The sequence below is a fragment of the Astyanax mexicanus genome, chromosome 20, assembly GCF_023375975.1.
Source record: "Astyanax mexicanus isolate ESR-SI-001 chromosome 20, AstMex3_surface, whole genome shotgun sequence".
Taxonomy (NCBI): Eukaryota; Metazoa; Chordata; class Actinopteri; order Characiformes; family Acestrorhamphidae; genus Astyanax; species Astyanax mexicanus.
This window is the reverse complement of record NC_064427.1, coordinates 19,433,732-19,447,387: the sequence shown is the minus strand read 5'-3', so window position 1 is coordinate 19,447,387 and position 13,656 is coordinate 19,433,732. Positions and strand designations below refer to the sequence as shown.

Here is a 13,656-nt window from a genome sequence, read left to right as displayed (position 1 = left end):
GTGATAATGGAACTGTGGTATATAATCGCAATAATACACTTGAGGTTAATGCTATAACATGTTATAGCATTAATCTTGAGTGTATTATTGCTTAAATATCACGCAGGCCTGATGTTATTATTTACATGAAATACTAGTATATATTTTTATCTCATCTATTGTGAGGAAGTTTTTTTTTTGTAATAATTATATTGAATGTAGGGAATGTATTATAAGTGCTTCATAACAATTGACAAACTAAGAACTAAACATTATTATTATTTTTTTGTTATTATTTCTTTTAATATAAATATTTATCATCTTTGCATTTTATATGGCTGTGGTGTTTATATGTATTTTATTTTATTTTATTTATTTATTTACTTATTTATTTATTCAACAGGGACAATGCACATTGATCAACATTTTAGTTTCTACATCAGAGTTAGCTAAAAAGCTAATTTTCATCTGAAGTCCTTAGGCAGGTTGTTGTAATTATATACATTGAGCCTCTATAACCTGAGATCTTGGCCAGTCAGGTGATCAGCCCCTCCTCCTCTACCTGCTCTCTAAGCTCTCTAAGAGCTGATATACAGTGAGTACAGCTGTTGTCTTGTCCCATATCTGGTGTGTTTACAGATTTGACAGTGCGAGCTATGTGTGTGTCCCCATTAACCCTTGTTTAATTAACTCTCGTTTAACAATTAATGTTGATGCAAACTAAACGACTTCATTTTTTGTTAGGTGTTTTACACAGAAAAAATACTGTAAATAATAGTTTTTATGTGTTTTTGATACCTTTATGGTGTCCAGGGCCACGTCCATGACCGCACACTGCTTTGGCGTCAGGCTTTTAGCCTCTCCAGACATGTGATCCTGAAAAAAGAAAACAGAAAACCTCAGAACATAATATAGAAATTTAATAATTTACAATTCTACTGATTATTATTCCACTCCAGATGTGGTAGTGAAGGGGTTAAGGTGTGTTCATGAATCTGTACCTTTAGTTTAGAGAGCTGACCCAGGTCTTTAGCTGCAGAAAATATTGTCCCCTGGAGAAGAGAAAAAAAATGTAAATTAAAATTTAAAAAGAGAATTTAAAATTACAAATGTCTATTTCTTCTACAAGGTGTTCAAATGCATATCCAAATATACAGCTCTGAAACAAATTTAGAGACCACTTAAAATGATGAGTTTCTTTGATTTTACTGAATTGAAAACCTCTGGAATATAATCAAGAGTAAGATGGATGATCACAAGCCATCAAATCAAGCTGAACTGCTTAAAGGCATAAAGTTATCCAAAAGCAGTGTGTAAGACTGGTGGAAGAGAACATGATGCCAAGATGCATTAAAACTGTGATTAAAAACCAGGGTTATTCCACCAAATATTGATTCTAAACTTTATGAATATGAACTTTTTGCTTTGCATTATTTGAGGTCTGAAAGCTCTGCATCTTTATTTTTGTTATTTCAGCTATTTCTCATTTTCTGCAAATAAATGCTGTAAATGACAATGTTTGTATTTGGAATTTGGGAGAAATGTTGTTCGTAGTTTATATAATAAAACAACAATGTTCATTTTACTCAAACATAAACCTATAAATAGCAAAATCAGAGAAACTGATGCAGTGTGTGCGGTCTTACGAAGGTGTCGTTGCCCTGTGGTAGGACGATGGTTTTCTCCAGGCTGTTCATCACGATCCTCCAGAGCTCCTTTAGCACTCGCTTCAATACAGTCTTCTCACACACCGACGCAAACAGCGTCAGACTGAACACACACACACACACACACACAATTACATATTATGTTCATATGGCACAGTACCAATATTTTATTAATTTTCCTACACAGTAAATGAATAGTGAAGTGATTCTGCCTATGAAGCAACACATAAGGAATCATGTAGTAACTTAAAAGTGTTAAACAAACCAAAATACTCTGTGAACTGAGGATCTGTTCACTTAATGAACTCTTGCTCTTTCATCCTTTCCTGTAGTGGTCCTGATGAGTGCCAGTTTCATCATTATAACATTTTTGTTGGTCTTTGTGCACTTGAGGATACTTTCAAAGCTCTTGAAATTCTTCTTTCTCTTATTTGGTTACACTATTATAGTTGGATAAAATGTGAAAAAATGACCAAGTGTACTGTTGGACTAGGAGTTTAGCCACAAACAGTTCTGACTCACTTTCCATCCAGGAAGTCCATAAGCGGTCGCAGAACGTTGTCCGCGTCGCCCTCCACCTGGTTGCGGCTGTTGGCGTTGACCGGTCCTTTAATCTGATACAGCAAACTGGCCATCTGCCTCATACACTCATCAATACGGGTCTGGAAACTGCATAGAAATAAAAAAAATATATATATATTTGACAAAATATTCTGTGGCACAGCATTATTGATTATATTTTATTGAAACAGCTTGTTTTAGGGCATGTCAGTGTGTCTTTGCTATCGTAACAACAGGAAAAATACTACGTGCAAACGGCATGTATTAATTCTCTTAATTAATTAATCATGGGTGTGGTTCATTTTAAGCGCAACATGAAATAAACCAGTCAGTGTGTCACTTGCCTCTTTCCCTTTAAGAGCCAGGTGCGCTCTGATACTCTGGCTTTGGTGGATTGCTATTTTAATGTTGCAGCTACCTGGACGTGTCCAACACTTCTCTTAAAGCAAAGGAAACTGAGCTGTTCGTTCGTGCTGTGAAGGAGCTCCAGCATCTCATTTTTTCGGGAAAAGCAATATTATTTTATTTAGTATTCTGTTCATTGTTGATGTAAAAGTTGGGTATGTGCACTGCTGCGTGTTAATGTGTGTGCATTGACAAGATAGCAATGAACGTCTGACTGTTGACTGTCTCTGTCTAGGTTGTATTCAGTCAGTAGCGCACCCATGTTTTCTGTTAGAGATAGCAATATACCAGTATAAACGTATAATGACTCACGTGTTGGCAAACGTGGAGCTCAGCTCATCCAGGACGTTATTCAGCTTCACCTGCAGCTCATTCAGAACATCACTGGCTTCAGAGTCCATCTGTACACACGTACACACACACACACACACACACACACACTTATTATACTCATGCAATGAAAACCTTCTGCTGTTGGATTCTAGTCACAGTCCAGAGTATTGGAACTTAAAGGAGCTAAATAAAGTCTTCAGTACAGATTATAAAAGGCCAGAGGAACATATAGTACAATACACACACACATCAGGTTAATGATTTATCTTCTGGCAAACAGACCCAATGATACCCCCAGTCTGTTTAAACCCACCTTTTTACAGCCAGACTCCGCCTTCAGAGAGGGAGAGAAGTAAAGACTTATATTTAATAAATATTATTTATATAATTATATTATTATATATATTATTATATTATAACTATAGACTTTGTATTTTATTTATAGGTGGTGTGAATGAACAGGGATAGAATTGACAGAAAATGCAGGTGATTTTCTGTTGTTTACTGGTCGTAATTTTCTTGAACTGATGTCTTTAATATGACATAATATTTTTAATAACTTTAATCAATTAAAAATGATTTTACTCCAGTAAACACTGTGATGATGTAACAACCTATTGTTTGGTGACTGATTCACTGAATGACTGATTCCCCGATTCACTGACTGACTGATTCACTGAATGACTGATTCCCTAATTCACTGACTGACTAATTCACAAAGTTACTGATTCACTAAATGAATGGTTCAATAACTGATTGATTCACTAACTGACTGATTCACTGACTGGCTGAATTACTAAGTTACTGATTCAATAACTGACTGATTCACTGACTGGCTGAATTACTAAGTTACTGATTCAATAACTGACTGATTCACTGACTGACTGATTCACTGACTGACTGATGATTCACTGACTGAGCGATTCTTTGACTTAGCGATTCACTGACTAAGCAAATCACTAACCAAGCAATTCACCGAATGACTGATTCCTTGATTTACTGACTGACTGAATCACTAACTAACTCATTCACTGACTAAATGATTCACTGACTCACTTTCTCTCTCACCCTCTCCCTCACTCACTTACACATTAGCTGACTCACTGATTCATTCGATGACTCACTAACTTTCACTCGCTGACTCACTCACTCATTAACTTAATGACTCACTAACAGACACATTGGTTCATTCAATTATGTACTGACTCATTTACTACCTTAATGACTCACTTACTCACTAACACTGACTGACTCAGTGATTCACCTAATACCTTAATGACTTACTTACTCACTGACACACTGACTGACTCAGTAATTCGTTAAAGTGATTCATGTACTACCTTAATAACTCACTGACTTACTGTCTTGATTATTGACAATACTGACTGACTCATTGATTCACTCCATAGTTAACTCACTAACTGACTCAATCTATGGCTGAATGGCTGATTCACAGAATGACTGACTCACTGACTCACAACTCACACTGAGCAAGAATGCCCACAACAAGCTTGGAAATTAATACAGAACCTCTAAAATGAAGATTAATATAGGGAGTTATTTTATGTAGTTGAATGCAGAAGGCAAGAAAAGGATTTAAAAAGGGAAAACTCTGCATTTTTATACCTAAAATCTATAACTTACCTGTTTCTCACGGTCAGTTTTCTCAGGCTAAGCAGCAAAAAAGAGAAACAGTCATTTTTTCCTATTGCTTTTTTCTATTTTAAATGGGATTTGTATCTTATATAGCTAATATTCTATAAAGTTTTGTATTCTAATATGGGGAGATATAGATAAAGTACCAGTTTTCTACTGTATTTCTGAGAAATGACACGCCCATACATTTGAGATAGAACATTAGGAACTTTAACTACAGCCATATAAAGCAAACGTCAGCAAGCTTCTGCTCCAAATCCTAATTAAAACTACAGCAGATAACTCTAAATACATTACAGACAGTGACCTCAGGGGCATAACATCTATAACTGAGGGTTATTACGGGACAAAAGTGAAATTATTTATAGAAATCATTATAATTTCACTTCATTATAATTACAACTCAACCCACCTTCTTTTTATCAGTCTTTAGAAAAAAGAGAAAAGAGAATATAAAAAAAGAAAACGTTATTTAAGCATTTTACCCAATGCTTTTGGTGTTATTATAAATAGATACAGTTATATCTACACCTATAAAGTCACGTGACCATGTCTTTATAGGGTTACCTAGCTATATTAAGCTATATTATGGGTTCGATTACATCTATAGACCCACCTTTTCCTCATCAGTCTAGTGAACAAAGTGAGAGAAAGCAAAGAAAAAAAATGAACAGAACTATTGGTTATCTCAATGGAGGGAAAGATTTTAAAGATTTTAAAGCCTTTAGCATTGTTTTTAAATTAAATGCACATACAAAAAATACAGTATTTCTACTGTAATAAGGGCATATATCCTAATACAGAACTCATTCTTATGTGGAGTCCCACAAGGCTCTATTTCAGGGCCTATTAAATTGTAATTTACAGACAAGGTTGAATTTTTTTGCATGTGCACACCAGTGCTAAAGGTATAAACCAGCTCCTAAAAAGAACTGGTTTTAATGGTAAAATAAAGGTAAATAGGCGTGTCTTTGTTTGAGGATGGTTTTGAACACACAAATTCAACCCCAACCATTAGCAAACCATATGATTCATACTGGCTACAGCTCTTAGTGTACTGAATTTGAAGTCCAGTGTTAAGGTTGAATTAAGGTGGTATTGTGGTAATTCACTGTGGTGAATGGAGGAAGAGGGTGAAGTGTGTTAGTGTTGTACAGGTCGAAGGTAAAGTTCACTATCAGCCATGACATGATTGGTGTTTGTACACAATGAACCATATACATATTTCCACTGTTTATTATTATAGTTTATATTGTGTAAGGGGACATATACCTACACAAAATTACATACCTACCTCTGCACAAAATTACTCTCACATAAAGATAAAGATCTCTCCAGCTCTAGGCTTACCAGTTTGAGCCATTTAAGGGCTCTGTCACTTTTATGCAAATAAGCTGTTGCTGGTCACACCCCACCAATCTAGCTTGTGCTAAATGGCAAAACACAAACAGGCTAGTTTATGCCTTATTTGCAATAGAAGCTTAGACTTGAAGTGAACAGTAGGTACAGATCCCTCCCTCAGACAAAGTCTGCTGGCTAATCCTGCAAAATGGCGTTTAGTGGGTGGGGCACTGGTAGGGGTTGACTGGTTCTATGCAGACCAAACTCTTTTAGAGGTTTTACAGAAAACCTTATTTTTTTTATTAATAGGGGCAGTCGAGACCCAAAAGAAAATATAAAAGCATGCTTTTGCATTTTTTTATTTATTATATGTATATATATATATATATATATATATATATATATATATATATATATATTTTTTTTTTTTTTTTTTAGCTGTCTTTTACCCTTCCTTTTATAGTTTCTTTGCTTTTTTCCCCTTCTTTTATTGTTTTTTAGTTATAACTTTTTATTTTTTACTCCTTAATGTTCTTACTTTTATTTACTCATCTGTTGCATTCTTATTTGTTTTTATTTCCTTTGTTTTTTTACCAATGATTTTATGATTTTTGATGATTTCTTATTTTTATCTATTTTTTTATATCTTAATTTAAACTATCTTATTAAAATGCTGGGTCTTTTTATTTATTCTTTATTTTTATTTGAAAATCCCTATGCTGTGTATTGGCTCGGCTACATTGTAAATGAGGGCCATCATTAATGTAGTTAAAATAAAAGTTGATTGATTAATTAATTGTCCACTTTATTATCATAATTAGGGCTTTAATTAATTTGCCTATAGATACATCAAACATGCATTGGCTGATAATGTACAGATAAAACAGAAAACTAAAAAAAGTGGTTCTTTTTTGCCAAACTATTCCTTTAATCAGTAAATCACTCTAATCACTAGGAAGGAGGACACACACACCATACGAGCACTGGGATCGTGATAATGGTGATGAGTGTGTGTGTGAGTGTGTGTATGGTCGTTAGTGTGGGAATAGAGGGGGAAAAGAACCGAAACCAAAGCCAAACCTTAATTAACTCCACCCCTTTCTCCTCCCCTTCCTCCTCCTCCTCCTCCTGCTCCTCCTCTTCCTCACTGTCATAGAGCTGAGAGGTGGAGGGAGGAGACAGGACACACACACTTCTGTCAGACTGACACCAGAGGGTGCTCTTTACACACACACTGCTACACACTACTAAACTCCACCTGCTTAATAATACAAACCCCACAACTGTCCAGCAGAGGGCAGCGTGGAGCTCAGTCCACTTTCTTAACCTCATGGGTCTTAACCAATCAAATTCCACAATAATAACCTAAATAATGCTGGAGCTATTCCACCGAATGGGTGCCATTTACCTGATGTTAAAATTAAAATTCTTTTAAAATATTTTTTTCAATTTAATAACACATATATTTAACTATTCAAAACATATATTGGTCAAACTCAGACAGCTTTATACATTTTTTTACAAGGTTTCTAATCCAAAGATGGTTTAAGCAAGTTTTATAAGCAATTCCTTTCCTTTCTCTCAAAAAAGTCTTTATTTTAAGAAATGGTTGTTATTTAAACTGCATGTTCAAATAATTTATATTACTAATTTCTTCCTGTTTTTATATTTCTAAGAAGATGTATCAAATGTATTATCATGGAATTTATTAAACAAATGGATAAATGATGAACCAAACAAAATTGGAAAAATATAATAATAATAATAATAATAATAATAATAATAATAATAATAATAATAATAATAATAATAATAATAATAATACATAAACCAGGGGACAATACTCATTCCTGTTACTGGTACTCATTCCTGTTACTGGAACTCACTCCTGTTACTGGTACTCATTCCTGTTACTGGAACTCACTCCTGTTACTGGTACTCACTCCTGTTTAATGGCACTCAGTCCTGTTACTGACACTCAGTCCTGTTTACTGGCACTCAGTCCTGTTACTGACACTCAGTCCTGTTTATGTCATTCAGTCCGGTTACTGACACTCAGTCCTGTTTACTGGCACTCAGTCCTGTTACTGACACTCAGTCCTGTTTATGTCATTCAGTCCGGTTACTGACACTCACTCCTGTTTAATGGCACTCAGTCCTGTTACTGGCATTCAGTCCTGTTACTGACACTCACTCCTGTTACTGACCCTCACTCCTGTTTAATGGTACTCAGTCCTGTTACTGACCCTCACTCCTGTTTAATGGTACTCAGTCCTGTTACTGACCCTCACTCCTGTTTAATGGTACTCAGTCCTGTTACTGACCCTCACTCCTGTTTAATGGCACTCAGTCCTGTTACTGACCCTCACTCCTGTTTAATGGTACTCAGTCCTGTTACTGACCCTCACTCCTGTTTAATGGCACTCAGTCCTGTTACTGACCCTCACTCCTGTTTAATGGTACTCAGTCCTGTTACTGACCCTCACTCCTGTTTAATGGCACTCAGTCCTGTTACTGACCCTCACTCCTGTTTAATGGCATTCAGTCCTGTTACTGACACTCACTCCTGTTTAATGGCATTCAGTCCTGTTACTGACACTCACTCCTGTTTAATGGCACCTACTTCTGTTACTGGCACTCATTTTGTTACTTATTTTATATTTTTAAAGTAACAAAAAATTGTTTTTAGCATAGAAATTAGTTGGCTAAATGTGTATTTTAACTTAAATCCCATGGATTTATTATGAAGAAAATATTTTAAAGCATAGATGAGATTTGGAGTCACACAACAATGCAAAAAAATAACATTTCTTAAGGATTTTAATAATTATATTTCATGGTAAAGTTTATAGTTAGGGAGATGCAAGTTATATTATGTAACAAATGCTATTTTTCCAGTGTTCTAAATACTTTTACTTAATTAAAACTAGATTAGATCAATCTACAATACACTGTGCTTACTAATAAAATGTATTTTAAAGTTATTTTGTGTGCACATTTATACATGTAATCTCATGGGGACCGAAATGGCACCCATTTGGGCGGAATATGCCGCTGACTGAAATATGAAAGGCACAGTAATAAAGCATGAGTTAACGTCTGATTTATGGACATATGGGCCAATACTATAATGTGTGTCTGTTCTATAACTATAAATATATGCATGCATGTTTACACATGGATGCATATATGCTGTTTATATATCAGACCCACCTTAATACCACCGCTCTCGTGCTACAGAAAGGAAAAAAAGAAAGGGCCAAAGAAAGAAAAATGGTAAATAAAAATAAAACATAATTCAAAATATAATGGGGCACCAACTGATATAAATAAAGATATAAAAAAACTGACTGCAAAAACTAATAAAACAATGATAATAATAATAATAATAATAATAATAATAATAATAATAATAATTGTTCTGTTTGTTTGTATATCCACCAACTGTTTTTCGCACTATAAGGCACACTTAAAAATTCTTTATAATCCGGTGCTCCTTACGTATAAGTCAGTCAGGTATTAAGGAGCAGTAAAATCACTCTGCTGAATTAAAGCATTAAAAAAAGAGTTTCAGTTTAGTTCTCCAGCACTGAGGAGACCTGTAGCCTGTTGCTAACCCCTGTTAGCACTGCTGGAACAGTATTAGAATTAGCCACTAAACGTGCTAAGCATTAGCTTTTTTATTATCGGCCTGTATCCTGCTGCTAACTCGGCTAGCACTGCTGGAGCAGCATTAGCATTAGCTGCCAAGCTAAGCGCTAGCGTTTTCGCTGTACAGAGATAAGTATTATCGGCCTGTATCCTGCTGCTAACTCAGCTAGCACTGCTGGAGCAGCATTAGCTTTAGCTGCCAAGCTAAGCGCTAGCGTTTTTGCTGTACAGAGGTGAGTATTATCGGCCTGTAGCCTGATGCTAACTCACCTAGCACTGCTGGAGCAGCATTAGAATTGGCCACTAAACGTGCTAAGCACTAGCTTTTTCGCTGTACAGAGGTGAGTATTATTGGCATGTATCCTGCTGCTAACTGGGCTAGCACTGCTGGAGCAGCATTAGCATTAGCCACCAAGCTAAGCGCTAGCGTTTTTGCTGTGTGGGTGGTTCCAAAGTGGAAAAGGGAAACATGGCATGACCCCCGTTCTTTACTAAGTGTCGCATTATGCATCTTATAATCTGATGCGCCTTACGTATGAAAAAAGACCAGAAAATAGACGTTTGTTCACCTTATAATGCGAAAAATACAGTATATACAATGACTTGCCAAAAGTAATGGGACAATAATACAGAAGGTGATCATCAAGTGTTATAGCAGGGCACCAACACCTGTATGAAAACACCAACACCTGTATAAATTGTGAGGTGTTAATTCCTGAACATTCCTTCAGCCACAGTGTGGTAAACGTGAGCATCGGGAATGCAAGACTTTTATTATATAAAAACTCTATTCAAATTATGATCCAGCATTTTACTGGAAAACAAAACAACAGGAAATGAAAATCCGCCACAATCCACTGATATGAAATCCCCTTACTGTATGTGGAAGAGTACAAGTGTGTGTGTGTTCCCTTCAGAAACCCTTTCATGTAGTGATGCTGCTTCTGTCTGTATGTGTGTGTGTGTGTCTCAGCCTCCAGAGTGTGGACACACACTCCAGCTCACTAATCCCACTGTAATCAGCCCCCAACACAACCCTCACACACAGCTTACACTGCAGCCTACACACACACACACACACACACATTTTTAATCAAATGCTGTGTTTATTTTCCGTGGTCTACCTTTTCGACAACTGTTACTTAAGTACACCAGTGATGACTTTCTTCTTTAGGGCATTCCAACTGTTGTATCGGCTGTGGCCAATATTTAAGCAATAGCAGTTTGCAAAGTGATAAGTTTTACTTATCAAAAAGAACAGATTTACTACAGAGCAGTTTATATTAGACAGCTAAGAGCATCCCCTATAAAATATATTGATCTAAAGAAGCCACTCAAATACACTATAAACTATACACTGTATCAATATATCACTGTGCAAAGAACAAAACGTATCTCTGGATAAAAAAGAAGCAGCTGTTTCCTAAAATGCACTAAAATGGTACTGTATAAACCAACATAGAGGTTACAGTACTTGCTATACTACAAATATGTTTGCTGTCAGAACTACTGTATCTACTGTATCTACAGTATTATACAGCACCGGCCCAATGTTTCTCAGTGAAATCATATCATTAAATTAGTTTTACTTGATTTATTTATGTAATCAAATGATTAAAAAGGAAATCAAGTAAAAAAGTGGTAGTACTTTACAATAAGGGTCGCATATATCATTTTTAAATGTTTTAAATGCTTGGTTTTAATCGGCACTCTTTAAGACATTTTTGATTATTACTACTATCATGTTAATGCTGAGAACATACTGCAATGATTAATGGTGTTGATTAAAAATCAGTTGAAACATTCTGTTGTAAGTACTGTTAATTAATGTACCTTTATTGTAAAGTGTAAAAATAAATAAATAAATAAATTAAAATGTATGTTAAAAGCTACAGGTTTTATTCATGCAGTAAATCTAGTGAGGTATAAAATATGTTTCTGATGAGTTTTCTGGCCACCAGCTCCCAAAAGAAATAAATGTAAGCAAACATATATATATATATATATATATATATATATATACACATACACATACAAAATTATTAATTATAAATATTGGCCTTCCTTAAAATTGTAAGACCGACAAGCCAATGAACGAGTCTTGGTTTGCCAGTGGCCAGGAAAACCACATTGTGCCATGTGTAAAGTTTGGTTGAGGGGGGATTATGGTGCGGGGTTGTTTTAAGAGGTTTCGGACAATTTCATCCTCCCGTCTTTGTGGGAACAGTTTGGTTCAAAGCTCCATAAAGGCATGAATGAGCAAGATTAGCGTGGAGGAACTTGACCGACCTGAACGTTTGGGATGAAAAGATGGAAATGTATGGCGTCACATCAGTGTCAAAAGTCGAGGGCGCAAAAATACCAGGTGAAAAAAAAAATTACCAGTGTGTTTTAACATTTTGTGCGTGTAAATTAACTTCTTGTGCAAAAAGTATGAATTGTGTGCGCGCTGAAGGAAATGTTGCTCTCGAGCTTCATTTTTCTCCTCTCTTCTCTTTTTTGGGGGTGGGGGAGGGGTCGCCTCACTCAGCGAACGCTATTGGCTGATATCTCCAGGGTTTGTGACGTACCGCCTAACTTCACAAACCGGAGGAGGGCGGAGAAAGAAGGACGGCAGGAGAGTTAGCTAACTGGCTATGCTAACAAACCCTGAAGATATCAGCCAATAGCGTTCCCTGAGGGAGGTGACCCTGGCCCCGCCCCCAAACTGTCAAAACCACCCCTTTCAAAACTGGAGAGCAAAAAACTCAGTCGAGCACAAACTGCTGCTGCGGGTAATTCACACAGCGTTCGAGGAAAAAAACACCCGAGAGGAGAAAAATGAATTTTCTTCAGCATGCACAAAATTCCCTTTATTTGCACGCTAGTTTCACATTTGTGCTCACGAGAAGTTCATTTACACACATAAAATGTTAAAAGACGCTGGTAAATTTTTTTCACCTGGTATTTTTGTGCCCTTGACTTTTGACATTGATGTGACGCCATAGGAAATGTCTTTAATTAAGATGGAGAAATCATGTGACTGGTGCTGCAGTACATACAGTATATCATCACGCTGTCTCAACTGGATGTGCTCACACTAGAGGGCGCTGTACAGATGGGAGACTAATTGAATTGTGGCCTATTCTATTCTAAAAGCACTGACTCTCTAATCTACACCCATCCCACCAACCTGTTCCTCTTCTGCTGCAATCTCCTGAAGTCCACACACACACACACACACACATCATGACAAAAAATTATTATTCTAACCAAACTAAGCTTAAATTAATGAATGAATGGAAAACTTTCACTCTCTTTTTCTCTTAAACACAGTCCAACCCACCTCTTCCTCCTCCTCCCCCTCCTCAGGGTCCACTATCTGATCTCGCTTCAGTGTGGAAAACAACAGTGCAGCTTTTATTATTTTATCATTTATTGCTTTAATATATTTTTTTACAATTATTTCTGCTGTAATCAGCTTTTATTTCCAGTTATTTATATCTGGATCTGATACACAGTTCAGAAAATAAACTTGATACCTTTTGTCTGAACCCACTTATTTTTCTTGTGAGCTAAAGTTTCGGAACAGAACCGCAGCGATGTGGTTCCGATACATCAGCTCACAGCCTTGCAGCCTTGTGCTGATCCACATCACCCTAGGAGTGATGAGGGGAAAGAAAGAGCGCCATCTACTGTACTGTACCCAACCAGAGAGAGCAAGGACAATTGTGCTCTCTCAGGGCTCCAGCAGCTGATGGCAAGCTGCATTACCAGGGTTCAAACCAGCGATCTCCTCACAATCATAGTGGCAGCGCTTTAGACCAGTCAGAGCCCATTCTTTATTATTTTTATGTTTTTACTGCATAAGTGAAGTAAATTTAAGTGAATAAGACTTAATATTTAGTTGCAAATCCTTTGCTTGCAATAGTTGCATCAAAGCAAGTGACCCATTGACATCACAAAACTTTTTCCATTTTTTTTTGTTCTGTCATCAACTGCTTTGGTTTTCCTTCGTCTACCCGTTCGACATCTGTTACTTAGTACTTAGTACACCAGTGACGACTTTCTTCTTCAGGAGATT

General features: G+C 36.3%; 1 protein-coding gene across 4 annotated transcripts in view; it reads right to left on the bottom strand.

The window, feature by feature from the left end:
- unc13bb (unc-13 homolog Bb (C. elegans)) overlaps positions 1 to 13,656 on the bottom strand; it is a 144,066-nt gene that overhangs the window by 9,422 nt on the left and 120,988 nt on the right. For all 4 annotated transcript variants that reach the window (XM_022681117.2, XM_049468626.1, XM_049468623.1 and 1 more), the window contains 5 exons: positions 2,925 to 3,013; positions 2,169 to 2,315; positions 1,626 to 1,749; positions 981 to 1,031; positions 778 to 855 (listed from right to left, as the gene is read on the bottom strand). In XM_022681117.2, the coding sequence (XP_022536838.2) occupies positions 778 to 855; positions 981 to 1,031; positions 1,626 to 1,749; positions 2,169 to 2,315; positions 2,925 to 3,013 (489 nt within the window). The remainder of the gene's footprint in view (positions 1 to 777; positions 856 to 980; positions 1,032 to 1,625; positions 1,750 to 2,168; positions 2,316 to 2,924; positions 3,014 to 13,656) is intronic.